The following is a 24,856-nucleotide window of genomic DNA, read 5'->3' as shown; positions in this document are numbered from 1 at the left end:
ATAAAAACGTGATTAGCCACGTAGAAAAAAAATGCAATTTAAAATGTGCTCTTCATGATTTTACGGAGCAACCTTTAAAATTACAGGTTTCAGTAGAGAGAAAATACCACGTCATGAACTGTAACGAATGTACATTGACGGATTAAACTTAATGAAGTTAACAGATACAAAAAACACGGCACACTCGTCAATAATGCCGCCGATAAAATGGGAAGGCTATCCACTCGGCAATACTTTGGACAGTGGCCTTTCTTCATCGCAAGAGCCATCGCCTGAAATGTTGCCTACATTGCCCATGTATAATAATAATGATAACAACAATAGGTGACACTGTGGGTAACGGCCCTGGCCATCAATAAAGGGCATTGCCCAAAACGCCACATGATATATAAGGCAGTGGTTCTTAACCTGGGGTGTGAGATGCCCTTTCTAGGGGTGCGAGACATGGCCAGATTTTTTTAGAAGGTAAATAATCTAAACACAAATTAAGCATGGGCACACAAGTGTTTTGTTTCATTATAACCTATGTATTTATTAGCATGATACATTTTTTTTTTACGATTAAGAAACAAAGCGCTGCAAGGCTGCTCTCAGGCCATTGTGATTGACAAATGTGTAAAGTAAAAAATAATTCGCGCATTTATTTTTTGGTTACTTAACACATTCGTCAATAACAGCGCCTTAAGGGGATATACATTAGCGTGCAGTGGAAGGAGCCTCCTCCTCCTCTACTTGGGACTTTGATATCCAGCTTGAGTCTTACTAACTGGAGCGTCCGCTCGGTCAGCTCTCCGTCAACAAAAATGATCCAGAGGGCCTACGTACGTGCGTTGAACTTCTCTCGCACCATATAATAATGATGATAATGTTTTACCCTTTCTGACAATAAAACAGGTGTCAAGATGTTAAAACACCAAACAGAAACCTCTTGCAAGGAATCATGTCAGCATTAAGCACATATACCTGTGGTGAACATGCAAACAAAAATCACACGCTTTGGCCGTATATGCATTGTCTTTGAAACTGAATGGTCCACACCAGAAACAGCTTTCTTTCGAGCCGAATGCCATCTCTATCACATCCTGACAAGTAATACGTAGAACTTCTTTCGCACCGCACGTAGCCAACCGTGCCAATCGGGAGTGCGGGGGGGGACAACGGCAAATTGCACTCCGTGTGATGGGTGTCCGTGCAAAATTGCACGCAGCTGGGGGTGCGAGACATGGGCAGATTTTTTTTTAGAAGGTAAATCATCTAAACACGGCTTCTGCACGAGCTCGGCACGCTGAACGGTTTAGGGTTTTGATACGCCTTTCCGCGAAGATGTTAATTGAAAACCGTTATATAAGGTTTGTGGTACAGGTGGTGCAGCCGACACCACATGGGTCTTGCATGTGGCCTAGGCTGATGGGCATAGAACAGAGCTGTGTTGTTCAGGGGAGTTATCACGTGTGTTATTTAATGTTTTTAGTAGGTTTGCAATACGTTAGAGGGGGTGTTCAACCAGGGTGAAATCAATGGTTGAATGAAGATTACAAGTGTGAAATCATATTGGCTCAACGTTGCACATCTACCGTATATTTATATTGCAACAAGGAATCCGTAAGGTTTAATATTTCCAAACACTTCCATAAAACACGAACTGGAGCATATCATTGTTTTAGAATCTGATCAATAGGCAACATCTAATTTTCATCACGATTTGGGGTTGCAAATGCATTTCCTTCCTCGAACTTTTTTTCAACAAGGTAATAATATGCTTACTTTATAGTCCGTTATAGTTTGCGAACATACACTGCGGAATATCGTGCTGAAGAGCGGCTTTATTGTAGAGTGCAGTGCGTCCTGCATTCCATGCACCAAGCGTGATGTTCTGCTGCTTTTATGAGACTTCACTGCACTGCACAAGCAGGCAGTCGAGTATGATGAGTGGCATGGGGTGGGAGAAGAGAATGATAATTATAGAACTAGGCTGACGAGGCACGGTAATCTTGATCAGAATCTTTATTCATCGTACGGTGCAAAAGAAGGTCAACATACATACATACCGGAGGAATCCCATGAGCTATAAAGCTTTTTTCACACATGTCCAGTAGAGGCGGGTCAGAAAGTTACAACAACAAACAGAAAACACGATAGGAGTGCAAAGTGTAGGAAAGGTAAGAAAATCACTAAAAAATGTATTTTAAACAGATCAAGTATACAAGTTCAAATTGCATAAGTACACCGATTCGCAAGCTTCGGCAAGGGACCAAAAGAACAGCAATATCTCGGTCACACAACGTGACGTGGATGTCGCTCGATGGTAAGCCTGAGCAGCTGATACATTGCACTATGCATGGCCGCTTACATGGGCGTACATCACAGTGCGCTCGTTGAAGAAGTAAGGGAGAAGTCAGCAGATAGACGAGCGAGAGAACCCGCGTTGGATCACACCCTGAGCTGAGCCAGCGCGGGTTCCTCAAAGTATCGGTGGCTTCCCGCTGAATATTTGCCGTGCTAAGCCAGAACCAAACCGTGATAGATACGATCACCTCACAGGACATCTGAATCAGGGCTCAGGGCCTAGCAGGACCAGCGGGCGGAGATAATGATCCGTTCATATTCTTGGTTCTTTCAGTAAAGTCACGTAGAAGGGAAATAAAAAAATAATAAAAAAAATTAAACAATAAAAATTCTCACGACGTTTCGACTGCAACACAAGCAATCATCATCAGGTGTTATCTAAGACTACCCTCGAGAGCTCCTGATGACGATTGCTTGTGTTGCAGTCGAAACGTCGTGAGAATTTTTATTGTTTCACATTCATATTATTTTATTATTTCCCTTCTACGTGACTTTACCGAAAGAACCAAGAATATGAATCCCTGCAGTCACGAAAGCTTTAAATCAAAATGACCCGTTCGTTGCGTGCGACATCAGTCCACTTCGTGTTCACGCATCTCGGCTCATTCGTTGCGCGTGACACGACAACGGCACGGCTGAGTTTCTGCGGTGGACATGCAACCTGGCAGCCTCCCGAGCCATGCCAGCCTTGGCTCGGCGCGGTTCGGTTGACAGTTGGTTCAACGAGACGCGAGAGAGCGGCTGTCTGCCCACGTGCGGAGCGGTTGCGAGCTCTGTGTTGTTGCTGTTGCGGTCGCGTTCTGGATGCTGCAGGTCTCACAGTGTCCACCGTGCAGTCGCCCGACAGCTACCCGCTGCACGGCTCCTACCCGTGCTCGTCCGCGTCGCAGATGGACACGCTGCCCTTGCAGCCGACGCACTCGTACCCCGCGCACGGCCCCGGCTGCTGCACCTCGCCCGACGAGCCCTACTCCATGTCGGCGGCTGTCAACATGAGAGGTGGGGATGGTCCCTGCACCGCATTTGTCAATGGCTGTGACCCCAGGTGGTGCGACTGCTGTTCCGCTGAAAACTGAATCTGGACGTTACTGAGTCGGCCGTGGTCTATCGATCAAAGACTGTGCAGTACACTGTGATGAAGTTGAACGCAATGCTGGCACCAGGATAAATTGATTCATGCCACCCGGACAAAGATGCTCATTCACAGACTTGCACCGGGTTTAATCATGGAAAGGTGGCAACCTGAGGTGACCCATTGCCATGGTAGCCAGAAACTCCGGTGTGATATTCCTGACGGCAATTCCGAGGTCGGAACACCCTATGTAGTGTGAGACAGATTGTGCCCTGTTTGTGATTACATTTAAGAACAATTATAATAACATTCGCAGTAATTTACAGTATCAATAGGTGCTATGCAGTTAGTCTGTCGTCATGTTGGATGTGGTGAGGTAAAGTGTAGGTACTGCCACCTCTTTCAGGATGTCTGTCCAGTGTGGAAAAGTAGGCCAAATACCCGATCGAAGATGGCCGTCCACCAGCCTCGAGAATGAAATTGAGCGATTGCACCTTTATCTTTCATTGCCATTTGTGTCTTGCCACCTCCGATTAGCACAGTTGACTCCGTACAGTGCGAAAGAGGTTCGACATACATACATACAAGTCATTACAGAATTGAATAAGTAAATCAATGGTGAACACTTAAGCAGTTCTACATTTGCTTAAGCTTGGGGATGGCCCGATTCACACATCAGTGAACCTGGCTCCTATCTGTCCGCCTCTTGTCGAAAATGTGCCAATGGCGCCGTTAACAACGCCATGGCAAATCGCCAAGCCGATACGTTTTGCCCATTATGTCAAGACGCGAATCTGGCCCAGGGTGTATCGTAGATGGATGCTGTGCCATTATCTCTGCTGAAGGCTATACAAAAAAGGGCGATTAAGAACAATTTTACTTTTGACAGTAGAACAGCGTCTGAATCCGACGACCGTATTTCTCGATGCTGCACAGAAACAGTGGACACATTTAATTTATGGAAAGGGAAAGTCAGTCGCTCATACAGGACGAGTTACAAACGAAGGTCTGAAGCCTGGACTTGAACATGAGGTGAGAGGCATTCTGGGGCACGTGTCTATGTCCACACAAGGTGGTGAAGGTGCAGCCCTGCAATTGCTCAAGGTACTGTTGGTGGAAGGGCCTCCACTGGCAGGAGCTCTGACCTACCTTTCCACGCGAGGCAGACGCCACACACAACCTCCCATCAACTGTCGACAGAGGTAGGGGCATTTCACCCCTTTCCCGTGCCGAGACATCTGCAAGTGGCAGGTTGGGTCCCATTCACCGTGGAATCTCGGAACGCGCAAGCGGTTCACGTTAATTTTATTGGAGAGGCATAGCGCCGTTGTTTTTTAAAGACATTGTACTCACCGCAGAGAACTGTAGCGACATGACCGCACTCTATGTTAGCTGGCGCCAAACTGTGCCACGCCCTCCCGCATGGCCTTGTGGGAGCCTCGGTACCGATAAAGTTATTTATTTATTCAGATTCCGTTCCGATGACGTACACATACCTCATCAGAATGGAAAGAGGGTTAAGAAATCAGCCCATTGCCTGAACTGCCTCGTCGGGCGATTTACCTGATGATAAGTGGGTACACAACTCAATCGGTAGGTCGTGTACGGTCCTGTAAGGTGTGGGTACTCACACCTCTTCCAAGATGTCTCACCAACGTAGAAGAGTAGGAGGCCCTGTGTCGGCAGCATTCAACCTTTCTGCGAGGCACTAACTAGTTTGCATAGGGTGTCCATGTCGTTTTCCTTACACTGTCGCGCACACATTTCTTGGACCCTTCCAAAAAGTGCGTCGACACTGCTGATGATGAAATAGAGACTGCGGCGAAAAACTGCTGTTGCCAACATCTCAGTGCGGTGATTAATGAGGAGCAAACTCCACTAAATTGGGTTTTGCCGACTGCAGTGGATTTTAAATGTCAAGCACTTGAATTGGTTTTAATTTACCCGGTCTTTGATGCCTTTTTTGACATTTCTCTCCAAGCAGGACGGCACCAGCTGCCTCCAGGATTCATGTCCGAAATGTAATGGCTGAAAACAGAGAGAACTGCACATGCCGCATCACGTGTTAGCTGTACAACCACCCCAGCTGTTGCTGAACCTCATTTTCATGTCACGTTTAATGTATTCAACGTCACGACGATACAATTAATCGCATTATATGTTCCTGCAGTATGTTTAATGACAATTACTTAATTGTTCATTAATTATATGATGGTATTTTGTTCAGAAATAATAAACTCAAAGATTATAGTGACATTATCATTTATATATTGACAAATTGCTGAGCAATTAATCTGTTTTGCATGCTTATTCGTTGACATCATTCCACAGTGGAGAGATTGTAATTTGCGCGTAAAAATCTGGTGAAGAGGTCTGATCATATTGCTGGTTCCATATCTTTAATGATGTCCACAGTTGCTCCGTCATATCGTATTCTCCTTATCAATACTGTGAAGGGTAGTGGTTATTTATTCATTTGCAACATCTGGAAAATCATCCCCCTTATCCGAAGAGAGATTTTGTTTCCTACGGTATGTAATTAGATTGTTTTGTTTGCTTCAAAATTATGAACTATAAAAAAAACGATAAACACATTATTTTTAATTGACCAAGTAAGGCCCACTGAACTACGTGGCTTTTTTTCGGAATCAAGTTGGTCACAAACGAAGTGGCTTATCACGTGGACATGTATAGCAGCCCAATACTCTAAACGCATGTTTCTCAATGTGGAGGCAAAAACCGGAAAACCCGGATAAAAATCCACACGACCACGGGGAGAACGTACGAACTTAAAATATGCAGGCATCAGAGTCGGGATCAAATCCACGACCTCCTGTATACCAGGCGAGGCAGTTAACATCGCGCCCGTTAATATCTGCGTCGCATTTCTCCGCAAGGTCTATGACTGTCTCCATCATTTGTTACGGCTGCATCTTGCACCCTCAGGACTTCTATTTGTAATTCGTTAATCATCAGCTTCTTGTTCTGCTGCCACATCCTCCTATTCCTTATTATGGCATCTTCGGTCATGTTTGCGTTGTGTTTTCTCACGGTCTTTTCGAGTTGTTGTTCTTTCCCCATCTTTTTACCAACTCTATTTTTCTTCTCTTTTCCCTTTCCTCATAGTTTTTTAAAGTCAGTTTAACACTTTGGCTTTCGCGACCAATATTATCCAATATTTTTACGCAATCTCACCCAAACACCTCTATTATGTTTTTTCAAGTGTTTTTACATGTGCGTGTAAATCTGTTTCTCGTGTAAGAAGGGCCTCTGCATGTTTAGTGTGCGCATTACGTATTTGCATGAGTGCACGCCATAAAGACCCGTGGGTAAATACATGGTGTGTTTTAATATGTATGCGGGATTTGTGGGACGCATTGGCACATTTTGCTATGAACCCAACGACCCGAATTTGATTCACATTCATGGCCGACATTGGTGAAGAATATCTGAACCGGTCCTGAGCCTCCCCTAGGTCGACTCAGCTTTAAAAAAAAGTACCTGGTGTGGTGTGTAAACATCACAGCTGGGGAGACAAAGGCGGCCCGGGTGTGATGTTGGCCGCCTAGCCCCGTGTGTGCCGTGCTGGCATTCGTAAGGTGCTCGCGAACAGCACTTGCCCCAAAAGTCGGTTAAGGCTATACGGGGGATCTTTGTCTTTGTCGATTACAAATGTATAACTGTTGCTTGTCAGTGTGCACATTGATCTGTATATGGGATTTCACGTACTATATATGCATGAAAAATAACGATACCATCTGTCAGCATCATTGTGCTTTGAGTGACAGTCAAGGAAATGATTACTTACACTTTAGCAAATTCCCATTAACTGTTGGATGATGAAATGTGCCGTCCATAGATTAACTGTGATCAATAAACACAGCCTATATTTTATTATACCAACATACATCATTAAAGATAATAGTAATTCTATTAAACTTCATAGAACCCATTTATTACTCTTTTTCCAAAATCAATCGGAGGATCAATTCAGAGTGCTAAAGAGAATCTCCATATTCAAACAAGCATTGTGCTCATCTCTGTTGGCAGTTCTTAACCAGTGGTGAAAATTCCAAATTCCTAGAGTCAGGGCGAGTCTGTCCATAAGGCAACCGCTGCTGACTTCCCATAAAGTGGTAATCATTTGATCGACCCCGGAGGGAAACTGGAGCAGGTAGACCCCCAGCCGGGATTTGAACTCACACTTTCACAACTTCATCTTCAGTTTTACTACCACAACACTTTTCTTCCATGTATTGCTGTCTCTTCCATCACTCATCACATAGGGCGCCGCAGTGGCGAGATGTTAGGTTCCTCACCTGGTATGCAGGAGGTTGTGTGTTCGATCGCGACCCTGACGATGCCTGCTGTATATTTGGAGTTTGAATGCTTTTCCCTTGGGTGCGTGGATTTTTGTTTCGGATCCTCCGGTTTTTCTCTCCACATTTAGAAACACGCGTATAGAGTGTTTGGCTGCTCTAAATTCCCACGTGATAAGCCACTTCGTTGAGCTATCATTTGTGGGCAGGTCGCTTCTGAAAAAGAGCTACGTAGCTCAGTGGGCTTCACCTGGTAAAATAGAATAAAATTGTTACTAGTTTGTTTCAATTGTCTAGTTCATAGCAGCCGATGCTTAAGCTGGATGAACTTCTTCCGCTCCTTCATTTACTCCGGTGAGGGCGATCGCTTCCCGTAGGCCTACGCTTTTCTCCATCAAGTCCCCCTCTCCTTCGTGCCCATGAGTCCACCATCTCGCTGCGTGCGTGGATGGCCTCTACTTCTTGCTCCGTCCACGCGGCGGTGCGAGGCCACCAAAGGTCACTTGTTGGCCTCCGTTCTCTTCACATGTCCCAAACCAAAGAGGTGGCTTGTTTTTTTTTGCTTGGGCCTAGCGTGTCAACAGCCTGTGAACAAATCACCAGGGCGTGTGCCCCGATCGCGTCAGATGTCAGAAGATCAGCAGGCTTTTAGCCTGGAGAGTGCTTGGACGAGCGTGCACCGGGTGTACTCGGCGTTGTGGGCTTTCGATGGCAGTGCAGCGAAATCCATTGTTGTTCTGCACTCCACCCCCACCTTCACCAACTCTGACTGACCATCGTGATGATGTATGGTCAAATATTCCTCAACGGCCCTGCAAGGTGTAAGGCAGGCCCCCATCCATCAGTGGATTGACAAACAGGCTGTACAAGTCCGTCTAATTTGTGAGTTTTTATTCTCTCGGCACTCCCTGGATTTCTTCTCATCAAGATTATTTCTGCTACCAATAATGTCGTCCGCCAATAATTTGTGTCGCTGCCATTCATCTTGCCATGTGACTTACAACTGTATTGGATTCTTGTTGTTGCAGTGAATGGCAAAAACCCAGCCTTCGTGGATGATTTGAACACCTCCAATTGCCACTACCATGACAAGGACACCCTTCTGTGCCCGGGCTCCCTCAGCATGTCTTCCATTGACACCCTCAGCCAGAGGGACAAGGTAACTATGTACGTGCTGTGTTGCACTTATTTCGCAGCGTAAGTAGCCAACCGTGCTAATCAGAGGTGCGATTAGCCCCCGTTCAGCGCTGGGTCAGCGTGACCCTTGCCCTGGCGACGGGGGTGAACGAAACATGAGCAGCGTGTAGTTGTTGAATCCTCTGTTGGGCAGTTGTGATTTTAGAGTTGGCAACTCCTGGAATTGTGTTGCTGGCTGGCTTGCGTGTGAGGGGATGGGGGGGGTGGGAGATAGAGGAGGTTGAGCCGCCTCTTCTGAAGGTACAGCTCTCTCTACGTTTTATAAGGGCAAGTGGAAAAAATGTTGGTTTCAGAATTGTCACAAATGAGGGATGGGGCGTTGCACAGCCGATTCTCATATGAACGGGGGAGATGAGAGCCGGGGCAGAACGCGTGGTAGACAAGAGAATATCGTATTGTTACTCATTCTGTTGAGCATTTTAACGTGAGTTTAAAGTTTGTTTCACATTCATTTGTCATTGTCAACATGCCTTTGTGAATGCCTCGCCTGCTTTAAACAAGGTTGTGCCACGGGAGTTTGTTCGCATCTGTGCGCCCGAGTTCCTCTGCGTGTATGCGCGTCTGGCTTTTTTAGCGGACGATGTACTCACACGCACGCGTGCGCGTGGTCAGTCAGGCACGTTTGTGGTGAGCCTCCTCGTGCGTGTGGCCCGTCTCGCACATGGCAATGGCTTAAAGCCACCGAGAAAATGGCCACTTGACAAGAGCTGTGCTGAATTTAATTTATTGCCACACTTCGCAGGCAATCGGTATCTGTGGCAAAAAAATCATTGAATCGACGTATTGCAAATAAAATACAGTGAGGGCGCCAGGAATAAAAAGATAACATTTTTTATCAGCTGATGTTTGGGGGGTGTTGGGGGATTTGTTCACCGCTGTTTAACCAGGATGCAGCGTCAGTGACGGGTTAGGCTACACACCAGTGGTGGTGAATCGTTGGTGCCCCAAAACAGAATGCATATTTAATGACAAAGACAAAGATGCCCCGTGTAGCCTGTAACAGACTGTTGGGGCAAGTGCTGTTAGCGAGTAGCGCCTACGAAGGCCGGCACGGCACACGAGGGGTGGGTGGCCAGCACCACGCCCGGACGCCTTTGTCTCCCCGGTGGCGATGTTTACATACCGCGCCGGGTACTCGTTTGAGGCTGAGTTGACCTAGCGAAGGCACACAATCGGTTCAGATAATCGTCACCGGTGTTGGCCGTGAGCGGGAATCAAACTTGAGTCGCCGGGTTCGTAGCGCAGCGCTAACCGTGACGCCACCGCTCCCACATATTTAATGACAGCCCCCCCCGCCTGCTCCCTGCCCCCCTCTCGGCCATTCAATTCATAAACTCCAAATGAGAGGACAGAATAAATAAAATAGTGGGGAGATACAGAGATGTAGCGAGATGACAAGGTAAGAGAGCTGAAGGTATTCATCAGCTTTTTTTACATGAATTAGATGGGCTTTTGCTTATAGGTTATAAACATTCTCGTTGATATTTGCCCCGTGAGCAGCTTGGGGACTTAGGATGTCGCTTGGTCTGATTTATGCCGAGCGGTCACCACTGCCTGCTACTCACTGCGCTGTTCGACTGCCTTAGAGCCAGTCCCGCTATCCAGCGCTTGCCATCGCACCACAACTTCTCGGCCGTAGCGCCAACAGATTCAAGACGGATGGCCAATCATTTGTTGGTAATGTGATTTTAAAGAGAGCGAGGGAAAATGCAGCGCTGCACGCCGGTGTTTGTGTGGAAGCTAATAGATTTTCTTCCTCGGGTTTAGTTTGCTTCATCAAGGCAATGCATCGTGCAGTGTGCGTGTGAATATTCGTTTGCAGTGCTTTAGGAAGAAGTGCATCGGATCAAGACTGGCAAAACCGGGACTAGATTTCATGCAGGAGATGTAAATAAGCCCTTAAAATAAATAGCACAACTGCAAGCACAGCCCTGAACTGGTTTCTTTAAATGATTTGCTCAATTGTGGTGGAGTAGACCAAATAGGATCTACAGGGCTTCTCTAGAGCTGCCTCAGCTAGTAGGCCTCGACCCGGCGGTAGTGTGAGCAGTGGCGGCTCCTGCAAAATCTCTCAGGGGGGGCAAATGTCTGGATGATTGATAAGGTCCACCCATGCAATGAATAAATTAACAGCTTAAGCATGTAAAGGCAACTTCACTTCTTTAATATTAATGAAAAATAAAGTGACTCTTACAATACATCTTGTTTGTTTATATACTCACTATTAAAACAAACCACTCAAGTTTATTTTATTAAAGATTCCACTAGGTGGCGATAAATTATATTGTTGGATGAAACGTGCTTACGTATGATGACGTTAGCACGTTAGTGCATGCCCTCCCGGAAGCCATAGAGAATGCATTGCAGCGCCCCCGTTCGAAAAAAAACATCTTTGAATGTAAGTCTATGGGGCCACTCGGGGCGATTCTCAGCCGGAGTGAAATCGCCCAAAAAGAGGCGGTACTCCACAGAACGTGACATGACGCTGATTGGACTATATCCAGAGGCTGACAGTGACGGCTAGCGTGACTCTGTGGTTGAATGACATTGGTGGTGCGTCGCCCAATCGCCCTAATGAAGAAACCGCCCCTGAGTGTGAGCAAGCAATTGCAGGGCTGCACCTTTGCCTCTCAATCTCACAAGCACGCAAGTTTAAATAATCCATCATTTAATGTGAGATTGCACATTTTGCTCAATTGCAAATTATTTGGGAACAATGTGTATCACCACACATATAGTCTACTGTTAATAGCCTCACTAACTTGTGTACTTTTTATTGTCGTGGGATACGTGACAAAAACAACACACAATATCGGAATAACTAAAATGTACATGAATAACACAGCATCTGGATACAAGCATAACGTATATTAACAATAACAGTTCTAATGTAACCGATACGTGCTTAGATTACACCCGTGGGTGAAAGGGTTTGGGTAACTTCTGACTGAAACGCACCACTTCTGATATAAGCACACCTGACATTTCTCCCAAAGGGGTGTGCTTATATTCAACTTCAACTGCACCTTTGGTTATTTTATCAGTGGCTCTATCGTCAGTCATAGATGCCTCACGCACTAAGTGTGTAACTATTTGTTATAGGCACAAGTGTATGGAACTACGTATAGCATTTTGGATCGGCATGTATGCACAGGGAAATACATGCTGTGGTACGCTTTACCGAGGCTAATTTACGTGGCCCCACAACGCATATCTGCGCTCAGTGTAATGCACAACATCCATGTATCTGCACCGTTGCCCGTGTGCCTTGTCTATACGCGCGCATTGGTATCGTTGCCGTCGTCGTCGTCTTAAATGCGAGCACATCGTGCTGATGGTTTAGCTAACCCGATTGAATGAACCCTGCCCGACGGTTTTGGCTGATTTCCCGTCTACTAGTTTCGGAACAGCCGTCTGGGTGTGCCAGGCTCGGGGCTGTTCTTCCGGGACGGCAAGCGGCGCGTGGATTACCTGCTGGTGCATCGCATGTGCAGCCCACACCCCGAGCGACGGCACTTCTTTGAGAAGAATCTACGCGGGGAAGGGCTGCAAGTGGAGAGAGAGGTGGGGGTGGTGTTGGGGTGGGGGGGCATGCAGGAGGTGTTCTAAGATGATGAGTTGTCACACTGCAAAAAGGCTCAGTCCCATTTACACGCACCTTTACATCAGCCACACCTTAACAACTCATTTCAAACAGTCTACACAACAAAGGCTCATTCCTAACAGCGTGCTTCAGCCGCACCGAACCTCAATAATAATATCCAGGGGCCTGCCTTGGCTCCTCCCACCCTCAACCAGTATATATACAAGAACTGTTTTCTTGGAATTTCTGTTACTTGATACAGCTATCGTGCTGTGACGGTTTCACCTGAAGACGGAAGCTTGTGTTGCCTCCGAAACGTCGTGATTTTTTATTTTATTTTTATATTACTTTTATTAATTTTAATTTTTTACCTACGTGACTTTACCGAAAAAACCTAAGAATACAAATCTTTGCAGTCACGAAAGCTTCAAATCTAGAATGTCACACTGCTGTTAACTACCTCGCCTGTTATACAGGTAGTTTCTTGGGTTCGACCCCAACCCAATACTGGTTTATTTGGAGTTTGCATGTTCTCTATCCCCGTCGTAACGTGGGTTTTTCTCCAGGTCCTCCGGTTGTTCCCTCCACACTTAGGATCAACGTGCAGCCAGAGTGTTTGGTTGCTTTACATGTCCACGTGATAAGCCACTTCATTGAGTTATCAATTGTGGCTAGGTCACCTATGAATAAAACACCTAGATAGCTCAGTGGGCCTTACCTGGTCAAATAAAACATATTTTTTTGTTATTTTAATTTACTTTGCTATCACACGCTGGTAGCGTGCGTGCAAAATACAAAGATGCCATTACTCGCCCATGTGATGCAACAACAATGAACGCATGCAGCACCCTTGTCAATCCACTGCTGGATGACGGATGCCCTCGACGCCGTGTGGGCCACGATCCGTGAGGGCAGGGGTCATAGCTGCAGGAGCTGAGAAGTACGGCACATTTGCATGCAATTCCCCAATACTAATCGATAGTAACGAGCAAGCAATGCAAATGATAGAGCTGTTCAGCACCATTGTCTTCAAGGTGGGTTGTGTTTTTCAGTCAGGACAGTAATTTTTGTTGTTGCTCTGGGCTTTACATTAGTCTGAAGGCAGTCATCATTTTTCGCCAGTTCTGAGGGTTTTTAATTTAAATTAGAACTACAAGGTATGCTTGCTTATAATCACAAATAACAAAAACTCAACACATTCATCAATAACACTGCCCTCGAGAGGAAACTTTATAATTGTAGGCAACGTTGTGTGCAGCGACTCGTATTGATAGCAAGAAACACATTGCGTATTACAATAGGGCAGTGTTATCTTTTAAGGGAAATGTTATTGACGGATGTGTTAAGCTTTGGTTACTGTGAACTACTGCAAACGCCAGGATCACAAATGAGTTCTCCTGCAATCGGCTCCATCTGAAATGCCTGCCTGGTTTCTATCCCTGTCTTCCGGCAGCCTTCAGTGACGAACAGCGAGACCGTGTTTGTGAAGATTCACGCTCCGTGGGAGGTCTTGTGCAAGCACGCCGAAGAGATGTGCATCCGCATGCCGTTCAGGTAAAGCAGAGAGAAGTGCACAGCGCCCCATTAAGAAAGCGCATGAACCACGTTTCGACTCATCCAGTGCATGCGGCCCAATTTAGTTGCTTGAACTAATTGAATTGCTTGGTTCACTTGCTGCCGTTATTATTTTGTATTCAGCACTGGCAATCCAAACTCAAATCTCTGGGTTCGATCTTAATTATGATTACATTTTTTTTACCCTTCTCTAGGCTCCGCGTTAATGTTCAGCTCAGTCATTTTGTCATAAAGGCATTTTTACCAATGGCATTTTTTACTTAACATTACATTTTTGGGAGTTGCAGCATAAACAGAAAAAACATTACAGTAGTCAGTACAAATGAAAACAACAACAGCAACAACACATCGGGTAACATGACAAGATCCAAAGATTAAAGCACATCATGGCCAAAAGCATTCCATGCATGCCGTTTTGGTTCTTTGAGACCGATCCTTAGGCCTCATCCTTGGCCTTTCCTTGGTGTTGTGGCCTCAATCTGAGGACTTGGCTTAGAGACACCAACTTATGGAATTCGATTGGGCTGCCCTTGACACTGGCCTCGACCTAAAATGCTTCTGGCCTTGGCCTCATCTTGATCTTGAGGCACCCGGCCTTGACCTCAGCCAAGGCCTTGCAGGTCCTGAGCTTAAATCCAAGACTGCATACATGCAACAGTCATCTTATCGGATTAGCGCATGTCTAAAATAAATAATAAATAACAGTATCTAAGGTACAAATTTTCTGAATAATTATTTAACTGTTGCACAATATTTCTCTTATTGAAAACAAGTTATCCTTGACCCAAGCTGGAATAACTCTTCAAATTAAATTCTCAGAGTTTTTTCCCCCCAGTTATTTGTCTTCAAGCACTAAAAACAGCAGACGTGCATTAAATGACAACACCTCCTCTAGACGGTGTTGTTATCACTACAAATGTCGACATTGGTTTTCCAGTCACACCTTATGCCGACTTTGAAGTCGTGTGCATGAGTTTTGGCGACACAAAAGTGCACAGGCAAACGGTATGAATTTGTATCCCAGCGCTCAGGTATTTACCATGTTGTGCCAAACTTTAGAGCGGCAATTCTGAGTGACCGCCCGCTGTCGTGCCATCTTCTGGGAATGTGTAACAGGCACCGACATAATTATTCGTGGCAACATTGGCACGGCAATCCATCATTAACAACTTATACCCATTATGGGGATCCCTTGTGTGGCAACTTTTAAAAAAAGATTTTCTTTATTCACATTTTTTATGCATGGCACATTTCGGGCAATACACTTGCGGTCGTGAATATCTTTATTTATAAGAGATCATTGTTGGGATTTTATTGGGTTGAGTTAGGATTTTCCAAGATGAAACACGCAAAGGGTGGGGTAGAGGAGGGGAGGAAAAAGGCATGAGTGGCAAACATGTGGAAGGCGTCGGAGCTGCACGTGTTGGCTGGAGAGGGATACCACGCCAGAATTAACAAGGTGTGCATCCTGGTGACACTGGGGTTGAAGGTCTTGGACATGAGGCGGCTCTAACCCTTTCCATTCCGAGACGTGTCTGCAAATTAGGGGATGGGTCCCGTTTACCGCTGAATGTCTGAAGATGCGAGCGGTTGGCATTAATTTTATTTCGAGAGGCATAGCTCTTTTTAAAAAACAAAAGACATTATACTCGCCGCAGAGAACCACGACCGCTCTTTATGATAGGTGGTGCCAAACTGTGCCACGCCCTCCTGCATAGTATAGAGGGAGGGGTGTGGCACAGTCTGATGACGTACACGTACGTCATCGGAATGGGAAAGGGTTATTTGGCTTGTTCAAGAATGGATCTCATTCTTTTAAAGTGCACCTTCTTACCTTTAAGCATGTGTCCCGGGTGGTCCAGAGAGGCCAGAGATGATATAGGGAGTGACGTAACTTTTATTACGTTTGATAACCTTGCTGCTTTTGCTCATTGACTCATGTGACAATCGCCATGGCATTACATTTTAACTGAGCAGCAGAACTTGCTCGTGTATTCTACTTAATCCTCAGTAAACCAGTTTTAGTTATCGCAAAACCTCCCAGGTAGTTTTGATGCTTAAGGATACGCCCTCATTATGACTGTGTTTGGATAATTTTGGAAGACATTTCCCCTTGCTTTCCTTGGCTTATGTAACAGTCTTATGAAACAAAGGTGATTCAAACACGTCTAGGTTTATCAACATTTGACATCGAAATGAGAAACACCATAATGTAGGCAAACTTTGGGTGTGTTACAAATGCAATGCAATATTGCGTTCGTGCATTACAACTTATAAATATGGATTTTTGTGGGGAAAAAAAATTGCGTCACGGCTCCGGTCTAAATTTAAATGTGTGTGTGGCTCTCTTGAGCTCTAGTCTGGTGAACAATTTCAGGTGATTTACCACGTCGGATGTGTAAAGCCCAGGAGCTACCGTGCGTAACAGTTCCAAAATAAATGGGAGCAGTCATGATTCATGACTGAAGTTGATTCATTTTTACAGCAGTGGGAAGCACACGACAGAAAATGTTTTATGTAAAAGCTCATTGTTACGCAGAGAAACAATATGGAATGATTCCCAGTTTCTTTCACCGATACTGCTTGCTAATACACGCAGCACTGTTGTTCTTGCACCGAGGAAATTGTTGCATTTTTGGAACAACTAAAAAATGTAGGGTCCCCATACTTAACTAAGACAAGGGTAGCTTTCATATCTGTTTGTGGTCCTGAAGCAATGGTGGGATTCCATATTTATATGGCAGAGCCCAGACTCTACAGGCCTAGCACTATTGACTTTCCATCAAGTGATTAATCACAACAGTTAAGTTTACCCTGGATGGGTTTTAAACTGTTGTGAACTACAATACAATTTAGATGTATCGAGCATCTAAATGTGGCTGCATCTCACTGTGTTGTACAAATACAGAAAACTTGTCCACATAGAGAGTTTGATGAGCGATCTTTTAATTCTAGCAGAGAATAAGAAATGTAATCCTACAGACCAGAGAAAGAATGCAGATGACATTATGGAAGAAGTGCATATGAAGCCACTTCACAGAGACAGTAATATTTCAGAAGAGAACAGATGTTCTGAGTCTGGACTTGGACAGTGAAAGGTTCTCCGCAGTAGAGGCAGCTGACAGGAAAGAAATTATAGACCACAAGAGGAACAGCAGCAGAGAAAGAACAACCTCTCATCGACCAAAGGTTGACATCATGTCCTGCCAATTGAGTTATGTCCCAACCAATGGATGGGTATTTCATCAGAAGTCAAAGCTCAGCCCATCATCCTCCTGCAGTCGATAAAATAAGCACCACTTGATGGGGAAATAAGCAGTGGTTGTCCTTCGGATGTTCATCATCGTGAATACAAGATGGCAAATGTCCTAATTTTCTTATTAAAAGCTTGAATATAATACCTCTTTGATGATTGTGTTTTTCATTTTACAGGCGAAAAACGGATGGCCAAAAGAAAAAGGTCAAGTTTATACACAGGTGTGTGCTGAATGTGTGGTGGTTATTTACCTGCTTGTGACTTGCTATGTTCAGAGTGTCTGCCGTAGCAGGGAAGTAAAGACTCACTCACGTCGCAATCCAATTGGACACCGCGGTCCAATTCACAAATTGATTAGTTTTCACCCTTATCAATTCTTATCATTAATTTATAATTCGTAGCGGCATTCATCGATATAATCTAGCCTGGTATAAACATAACATGTAGTGGAACTAATATAATTGTACATAGTTCATCTAGGGCATGGAAAAAGATGATGATCAATGAGTCGATACGTCCATACTGCATAGGATGGTGGTCCGTTTGCATGCCACTCGGCTTGGATTGAAAGTTCAATTCCTGCCACTTGCCCACGACAATTTTTCCTTCAGGTAATTTACCAAAGTTCAACATCTATGTATGTATGTAGGTTGTCGAGCTCCCCGCTGTGTTTTCGGATTGTACCTCGCGTGTTCTTCGTATGGTGGTTCGATCTTCTTCGTGAACCGATTCAGCTCTGATATTTCGCTCCATGTGCTGCGAGCGAAACGTCAGTCATTCCGCCGAACAACACAAGAGCACATCCGGACCCCACATCAGACAGCTGTTTATAAATATTGGAAGATTTTGAAATAGATGACCGTAATTATCTTGCATACTCGGCCATCGACTGGGGTTAGTTTGCGACGGTAAAACATCAACAAAATAATCACGTGTCTTTGCACGAATTGATCTCATCTTCTGCTTCCAAGGTGAGGGTGATACCAAGGAGATCGGAGTAGAGAGTGATTACATTCCCTTGAATTGCTTATCTGGCAGTTATACCCAGAGTGGTAACCTTGTGAGTGGGCCAGTGTTGACCACTGATAAATGAATACACTTACACGGCATGCAGCGATGGCTCCTGCCGTGGTGTGATGTAATGGTTGGCACACTGGACTTACAATCCAGAGGTCGCCTGTTCAATCTCCGGGTGCGGCGTATTAAGCAATGGGAACGTTTATGCAATCCCCCCCACCTCCATCCCCCCCCCCCCCTCCCAGCAGTATAAATGGGTATACAACAGTTAGTCGGCAGGTCGCATGGAAGAGGAGGCCAAATACCCTCTGAAGGGGCTCTCTATGGATTCCCAAAGTGGGGGACCTTCTGCCAGCAGTAGAATGAGTAAAACGTTGCAGGGATGCACCTTTACCTTTGCACGTATGCAGACACGTGTCTTTTTTTGTTAGACATTGTGATTTTGCAACAGTTGAGACATAGGGGACAACGGTTGTGCAAGTGTAAATTCTGCAAGCGAAAGCGTAAATAAGTCTGTTCCATTACTGGTAAAGGTGGCATGACAATGACATTTCAGCAATGAAGGTGAACTCTGTTCATTATACTGATGTCAGTGCATGAGAGTGGGGGCTTAATACCCTCAGAATGCATTCCATCGCTTCGCTCTTGAGTGGCACTTTGCATAATTGCAAGCCGCGCACACACACACACAGCTCTCACTCTCAAACGTTATCAGGGACGACCTTCACAGCCAGCTGTGCCCATGCGGTTTATGGGCTGGCAGCTACCGAGTTAGCGCATGAAGAATGTGGAATTACGGAGTCGTCGTGCAAATGCACGATGCAGGCATCTGCATAGGTCGCGCTTTGAACAAGGCATTCAGATGATGACACAGAGAGGCAAATGTACACGCACGAGCCACCTAACGTATGCGTAATAGAAATACAACTTGAAGCCCTCTTGTCAGTTCATCGTTGGATGAAGGCCTCTCCACGCCATGAACGGTCGTGGGAAGTGTTTGACCATATCTTCTTGGTTCTTTCGGTAAAGTCACGTAGAAGGGAAGTAATAAAATAATAAAAATAAAACATAATAAAATATAATATTATTTTATATTATTATATTATTTTATTATGTTTTATTATTATTATTTTATTACTTCCCTTCTACGTGACTTTACCGAAAGAACCAAGAAGATGAATCCCTGCAGTCACGAAAGCTTTAAATCGAAATGTTTGACCATACTTCGCCACGCCGGTCAACGCCCGTTTGGTGATAGAGGTGTGTGGGGAAGAGGACCAGGATTGGTTCAGCTACCACACACCACTGATGCTAGTCACAGGGAATCGAACCCAGGTCTCCGGGTACGTAGAGCGCTTGGGCTCGCTGACCACTGTGCTACCACTTCCTTTCACTCTATACATAATTGAATGATATATCGCTTTTGTCAATCCACTGCTGGATGAAGGCCCTCCCTACACAATTTCGGTCGTGGGAGTTGTTTGACCATACTTCACCGTGCTGGTCAGTGCATTTTAGTGAAGGATTGCACCCAAGAGAATTTAAAATATCACTTCCCACCGATGTTATCCACAGGGAATTGAACTCAGGGCTTCAGGTTCGCGGCACTGTGTGCTGTTGACCGCCACCCCTCCTCTCTAACTGTAAATGCAATTGCCACTGGAGTAAAGTTTGGTCACCTTTAAATCTAGATTGAAAACGAATTTCTTTAGAAGTGATTTTTGTGTTTAGTTTCTTCCCCTTTCCCCCACACCTCCGATTCACACGGTTGGCTACGTACGTTGTGAAAGAAGTTCAACATATTTCGATTTAAAGCTTTCGTGACTGCAGGGATTCATCTTCTTGGTTCTTTCGGTAAAGTCACGTAGAAGGGAAATAATAAAATAATAAAAATAAAACATAATAAAATAATTCTCACGACGTTTCGGCCACAACGCAAGCAGCCGTCCTCAGATGACGCTGTCTCCCCGACAGACCTGTTCTCCACCTGAGGACGGCTGCTTGCGTTGTGGCCAAAACGTCGTGAGAATTATTTTATTATGTTTTATTTTTATTATTTTATTATTTCCCTTCTACGTGACTTTACCGAAAGAACCAAGAAGAAGTTCAACATACACACATATACGTCACAAAGCAAAAAATACAACACACAAGGAGAAAACAAAAAGTACCTTTCAACAAACTGATTGCCAAACTTTGGAAGCCATGCCCACTGGCCTTTGTTGATATATTGCACATTGCACTTAGGTTAAAAGTGAACCATGAAGACTTAATGCACCGAGGTGTCAGTATTGTTATTTGTTTGTCACTCAAAGTTACACCCCATTTTCTGCCATGCACATTATTTTTTTAAAGTTCAGGCTGTTGTTAATACGGAAAGCACTGCATACCTGTTCTGCTGAGACTTTTAGAAAATGTGCAGGACGCAGTAGATGGTGGAATTCTGCACCAACGTTAAATAAATAAATACAATTATAATAATGCCGTTCCACAGCGTGTTTCTGCGCTGCAATTCCCCTCACTAAATTGCTCTTGGAGCGCATTTATCTGCCTAATTGTTGACTTAACCAGCGATATTACCAGTCTGCCACAATAACTATCCTTTCAATTGAGAGAATAATCACACTTCATTTTCCCACCAGGAAAACTGGGAAGCCATGGTGCCTGTTTTCGCGGGTGATATTTTTCACCTGGAAGAGCCCCCCATATGAATCCCCATTAAAATGTGCGCCCCCGCGAATCCCGATTTGGTAGACGCTGGAGCCCGAGCATGTGGGGACTTGTTTAATGCAGTCGAGAGGTGAAGCTCAGAGAGTGCTCAGGGAATACAAAGAGTGAATTACTTCGCTCGCCTTTGCCTAGTGTGGCGCAAGAGCATATTGAAGAAGTGCAGATTAATGCGGCTCTCTATTCCGCCTGGTGACTTCACCTTTGTCAGCCGGGTAACCTATGACATATATTTATGTTATGCCGCCCGCAGCCAATTCTCACAATATTGTTCACCTTTAAGCCCAGCTTGCACACAGATACATTCATTTCACAAACAGCAGTACACACAATCCATTCGACACGCAATTTAGCCTAGGTGAATGCAGAGGAATGCTCTTTGTAGACTCGTCACTGCTTTTCATGTAAAATAACCTCTCACAACATGGTGTAATTTGCTCGGTGATGCAGTGTAAGGGAGGCTCATGAGCACTGAGCTTAAGTTTTGTTCGTATGAAAACGCTGATTTCCTGAGAGGCATAACTAGACTCTCTAGAAGGGCTTTCTGGAGCACGATCTATAGGAGACAATTTCTGCTAGCATTGTCGTGAGCAAGCTAAGACAGGGCTGTACTTTTACCTTTATTTAGACCCTGTAACTCACAATCTACGTATGCATTTATGCGGATGCACGCATGGCTTCAGATAATATAAAACACTGATGTAGTACCTATCGGAGCAAACTAAGAATAGTGGTGCTCTACAGCAGAGATCTGAAGCCACCAATTCTGGATTAATAAACTTTTAATAGAGGGCATTAAAGAACACATATTCAACTGCTAAACCAGACCAGCAGCAATTGGTTCAAATTTACAATTTATAAAGCGAGAGAAGAGAGGAGTGGAATGGAAATTAGAGCAGAGGAAAAGGTGCCCTGTGGCAGATGCACATAAACAAACGTGGGATTGCACCACAAAGCAAACAGGCTACAGTGAACACAGCCTACCTAGCCATAAACAATGCCCTCCTAAGACATTTGAGTGAATGACAACGTGCAGGGCCCTGTACTGCATTAACTGGCCATGTGGCTTATATGTAGGGGTGTTCAGTGGAATACCAGCCACGCTGAGCACATTGTGGCCATTATGCAAAAATGATGGCCATTATACCGGGGTACTTTGTACTGACGAGAAGAACATTTGTATACATTTGTGCGCCATTAAGTTCCTCGCCGGCCTGCCTCTGTGGACTTCCATGTGGCTGCCGTAGGCTGCCTGCACATGCGACGCCCATAGAAGCCGCTGCCGTTCATTGCTTCCAAAATAAATGTTTAAAAAACCCTGGCAATACTGCTGCTGCTACTGCAGGCTGTGTACAACTGAAGCAGCTGCATCGGACGCACTCATTCCACTCTCCCCGTGGCCCTTTCCTCATGTGCCCCCTCCGTCAACAGAGTGAACAGGAACCTGCAGAAGCTTCGCAGGTGGTTGCCCAGGAACCCTATGCAGCTGGATAAGGATTTGCTGCCAGACCTGGAGGAAAACGACAACTACACGGCCCCGTTCAGCCGGCAGCGAATCCACCAGTAAGTCGCTGCAACTGCTGCAACTGCTGCTGTTGCGTGCAAGCCTCGCTCTGTGCCGGATTTCAGATTTGTATGGGGTTTCGACTTGAGAGGTACAAAAAGAAACGTGCGTTTGGAGTATTTGGCTGTGATACATTTCGACATGATGAGTCACTTCGTTGAGCTATCTTTTCTGGCCAGCTAGCTTCTGAAAAATAGCCATACCTGGTAAAATAAAATAAAAAGTTTAGTTTAACAGAAACCAGTGCATATCATGGGAAAGAGAATAATATATGACACTCCTGGAAGAGGAGAGATCTGCATGTAAATGCATGCTCTTTGAGTGATAGGTGTATTAATATGAACTGGTAAAACCAGGACTCGCAATGTCCCGGGAAGACCTGCACATTTCACAGGACAAGCGCCTCAACAATCCTGGGGAAAACTGGACAAGTTGAAAACGTGAACATGAGGTTCATCACTTGCCCGTTTTCGATTGTGTTTTACATTGATTTAGTAGAGCAGTCGCTTTTGTCAGGTTTGCGTGAGTTGATCTACCTTAACAGCTTTCTCACTTGAGCTGTATACCAGGCAGCAAAGCACTTTTTTTGCGTCTCTATGGTTTTTTTGTTTGTTATTGGGCTTCTGGTAAAGTTTGGGTAGAAAGGTTTGTCCTTTAATGCTTTACATCCATGCTTAAAATCACCACACCGAGGACATATTTCACAATTATCTTTTAAAATTAGTTGACCATCAATAATTAATTGACTCTTTAATTGAATAAATTACAGCACCATTTTCAATCTTTGTCAAGGTCTCTCCCACACCAAGTTGGTCATGTGGGCCGTTTGCCAAGCTTCACCAAGCTGGTTAGTCAGTACAGGTTGGTTAAGGGAGGGCCCAGGACCGGTTCAGATATCACTCACTACTGATGTTAGCCATGGACTCAAACTCAGGTCACCGGATTCATAGCTTTGCCTGTTAAACACTGCGCAACCGCTACCCCCCGCATGATTTAGAATACCATATTTGTCAGATGTTCTCTTCAGAGCTGATGGATAAGAAATCACTTGCCAGCAAGGATATCTGTGGCTGGGAATCGAGCATAGGTTATTGGATTCAGAGCATAGTGTGCTGACCACTCAGCCACATCTCCTTTTATTTTGATCCTCCATTACTGAGCAGCAGATGCATTAATTTCAATAATTGCAGAAATGTTAATTTAACACTAATTATAATAAACTGCAATTGTCAATTTAATGTCTCTATTTTTACGTTGCATTTAATATGCAGGCATTGCAGTTTGGTTATGGTGTAATCAAGATGAATCATATTTGGAAGTAATTTTAAGCTATAACAAATTAAGGCAATGGGAATAAAATTATCACCTGCCCACTTGTATTCCAGAGACCAGGGCATATATTGGTTTTGGTCTCTTGACTCAGAAACTAAAATAGACCGTGTGAATCTGTAATATCAACCCCTTGTTGCCTGATAAATAAAATCCCCCGTGTAAACATTTATCCATTTCCAGTGGAAAATTATTCCTTTTCAAAATAACAGTCTGTACCTTACTGCCTCTATAATTATCTGCGCTGAAAGGTGGAAATAATGGATTAACGAGTCAAGGGGATCTTTCCAGTTATTCAAATTTGTAATGTTTTTTTTTTAGGTAATAATGTATTAATTTGTAATAAAAGAAAGGTGTTATGGCGGGCTAGGGTACTGCCATCGTCTAATTGTTAGTACACACCGAACTTGCATTGAGTTGAGGTAGCTGGTGTTCGATCTTCCGGTGCGGCAGTTGGAAAAAAATGGAGGGCCCAGTTTCGTAACGCCTCTGAACCCACTTCTGTCGAGCCAGCAGTAAAAATGGGTCCGAGACAGATAATCCAATCGGCAAGTCACGTGTGATGGGTATTACATTCTTGGGTACTCCGCACCACTGCTAAGACGTCTGGGTCAGCGTGGAAGAGTCGGCTCAAAATGCCACTCTCGAGGTGCTGTTTGGGGCCTCCCCCTAGTGGAGACGCTGCCGTCAGCAGTTGACACGACCTTGCAATTGCAGGGCTGCCCGTTTTCACGCGCAAACCCGTTGGCACCGTCTTGCCACACGACCTTTGGTTGTTGGGAAAGCGGGAATAACGACATCCACCACCCCTCCCACCTCCACCCACATCGCAAGTTAGCGCACTGCTTTTCACATCAGATACACCGTTTGG

At 44.9% G+C, this 24,856-nt stretch overlaps 1 protein-coding gene across 3 annotated transcripts in view; it reads left to right on the top strand.

Moving 5' to 3' along the window:
• The window catches only part of ANO4 (anoctamin 4), a 167,258-nt gene that overhangs the window by 85,638 nt on the left and 56,764 nt on the right, over window positions 1–24,856 (top strand). For 2 of the 3 annotated variants that reach the window (XM_078601491.1, XM_078601492.1), the window contains exons 3-8: window positions 3,160–3,345; window positions 8,766–8,896; window positions 12,334–12,498; window positions 13,971–14,071; window positions 17,525–17,569; window positions 22,524–22,655. In XM_078601491.1, coding sequence (XP_078457617.1) covers window positions 3,160–3,345; window positions 8,766–8,896; window positions 12,334–12,498; window positions 13,971–14,071; window positions 17,525–17,569; window positions 22,524–22,655 — 760 coding nt within the window. Of the gene's footprint in view, window positions 1–3,159; window positions 3,346–4,539; window positions 4,621–8,765; window positions 8,897–12,333; window positions 12,499–13,970; window positions 14,072–17,524; window positions 17,570–22,523; window positions 22,656–24,856 lie in introns of those variants that run through there. The other variant, XM_078601493.1, reaches the window with a different exon arrangement.

Source organism: Lampetra planeri, chromosome 16, assembly GCF_965212315.1.
Source record: "Lampetra planeri chromosome 16, kcLamPlan1.2.h2, whole genome shotgun sequence".
NCBI lineage: Eukaryota > Metazoa > Chordata > Hyperoartia > Petromyzontiformes > Petromyzontidae > Lampetra > Lampetra planeri.
Note: the sequence above shows the minus strand (reverse complement) of the source record. Positions and strands in the feature narration are given on the sequence as shown.